Source organism: Montipora capricornis, chromosome 9 (genome assembly GCF_036669925.1).
Source record: "Montipora capricornis isolate CH-2021 chromosome 9, ASM3666992v2, whole genome shotgun sequence".
Taxonomy (NCBI): Eukaryota; Metazoa; Cnidaria; class Anthozoa; order Scleractinia; family Acroporidae; genus Montipora; species Montipora capricornis.
In genome coordinates this window covers 38,246,016-38,247,769 of record NC_090891.1, presented here as the reverse complement: position 1 = coordinate 38,247,769, position 1,754 = coordinate 38,246,016, and the positions used below count along the sequence as shown (strand labels likewise).

Sequence of the window (1,754 nt, the reverse complement as noted above, 5' to 3'; positions counted from 1 at the left end):
TGACCGAATTCCAAAGGCACAAAATTACAGAGAATGTATGGAGACAAAAAAGCAATATCTAGGAATTACAAAGAAAAGCTACCAAGTCCAGTTCATCTCTGTTGTGAACTTGGACTTATTCGTTTGGTTTATGAAAGCGAAAGTCAAAGTAGAGTAATGTACAGTTCATTTTGCTTTGAATTTCCATATAAACCTTTGATTTCCCTCCCTGATTACCCATGATGCACTCAAGAGCGTGAACTGGTCTATTCCCGTCGTCCTAAAAATACGAGTCATGGTCGTGTGCATCTGTTATGTAACTCCCGTGAAAATATATCACGGGAACTGTGCACGTGAGCTTAGGAAAGACCTTGTTACGTAAGCTGTTTTACTGCACGTGCCAATCGAACGAATAACCAATCATAATTCAGTGTCCAATCCGTTGAGAGTTATAATATCTAAATCAAGTCAAATTTGCTTCGCAACATCCCTTGACGTTGTTAGTCACCTTAGTAAAGTTTCTGAAGTGATTTTCGTTCAGCCATGTCGCGGCGTTCAAGTCCCTCAGCGTCAAATAAAAGTAAGTGTTTTAAAAATTCGATCTTTCTTAAGTGGAAAGGATCGAAAGTTGTGGATATCCGGAAAAATAACACGTACTCTTATCAGTGTTAAACGTGAATGTGGAAACTGTTGATGTGCTATTCTTACCGTGGAATTACAAAGGTATGTTCAATGTCGTTTGTTTTATGTTAGGCGATGGTGAATCAAGCGATTCTGGCCTTGACACGGTGTCGAGTTCCACTGGGACCAATTTCCCTTCCGACTACATGGACTTGGATGAATTTTTGTCCGCGCAAACTCATGACGGACCAGGCAACGAAGATGAACCAAAGTACTGTGAAAACGCTCAAGATCAGAGGCTTGCTTGCCCAACAAGAGCAGTTGCTATAGCTAGAACGAACTCAAATCAAATGGGTGAGGGGACGACGCAATCGAAGACGGCTCGGGAAGGAAGTAATGTCATGAACTCGCATGCACCTTCGTTCCCTCTTAAAATGGATTCCAATGTTTTACAGTCAATCGAAGCCAACAGCAGATCGCAGCCATCAGCAACGAACGCAATTATCCAGTGGTGCAAATCTGTTAGCGTTGCACCACAAGTCGAACAAAGTCATAGAGCTGCGGAAGTGGCTACTGCTAGAGCGCCCTCCCGTAGACGGCGAAGCGCGAAATACGTATACAATCCTCTTCCGATTTCTAAGAAGGCAGACAGGAAGTTTGTGTGTCAAGCCGAAAAGGACGAAAAATACTGGGAACGGAGAATCAAAAATAACGTCGCAGCTAAAAGATCGAGAGACATGCGACGACAGAAGGAAATCGAGATAAGCGAGAAGTTCAAAACGCTGGAAAGGGAAAATGCGCGTCTCAAGAATGAAGTGCAAACACTGAGAATGCAAGCTGTCGAGCTGGAAAGGAAACTTGCTAACTTGCAAGGTGCAAATATGTGACAGAGCAAACTTTTCTTAAGTTCTGAGTGCCTTTGACTACTCGGTCCAGTCGCATCCCCTTCCCATCCAATACCCTCGAGTTATTCAGTCTTATCCCATCACGACTGGGGTAGAATCCATCGGGTTATTTAATTCCCGGGGTGGGTGGGGACTCCCATATAAAAAGGGGAGGGATGCTCGCCGGAAATTTTAAAATTAACCCCCAAAGGAGGCTAATCTGGGCGTGGCCCGTGCTTTTTTTGACCCCTAAAAGAGACCATATTGTAA

At 43.8% G+C, this 1,754-nt stretch overlaps 1 protein-coding gene across 1 annotated transcript in view; it reads left to right on the top strand.

The window, feature by feature from the left end:
* Nucleotides 1–401: 401 nt before the first annotated feature.
* LOC138016725 (thyrotroph embryonic factor-like) overlaps nucleotides 402–1,754 on the top strand; it is a 2,806-nt gene continuing 1,453 nt past the window's right edge. The window contains exons 1-2 of the mRNA XM_068863915.1: nucleotides 402–559; nucleotides 733–1,754. The exon at nucleotides 733–1,754 is cut by the window's right edge and continues 1,453 nt beyond it. Coding sequence (XP_068720016.1) covers nucleotides 523–559; nucleotides 733–1,487 — 792 coding nt within the window. The 5' untranslated portion in view covers nucleotides 402–522 and the 3' untranslated portion in view covers nucleotides 1,488–1,754. The remainder of the gene's footprint in view (nucleotides 560–732) is intronic.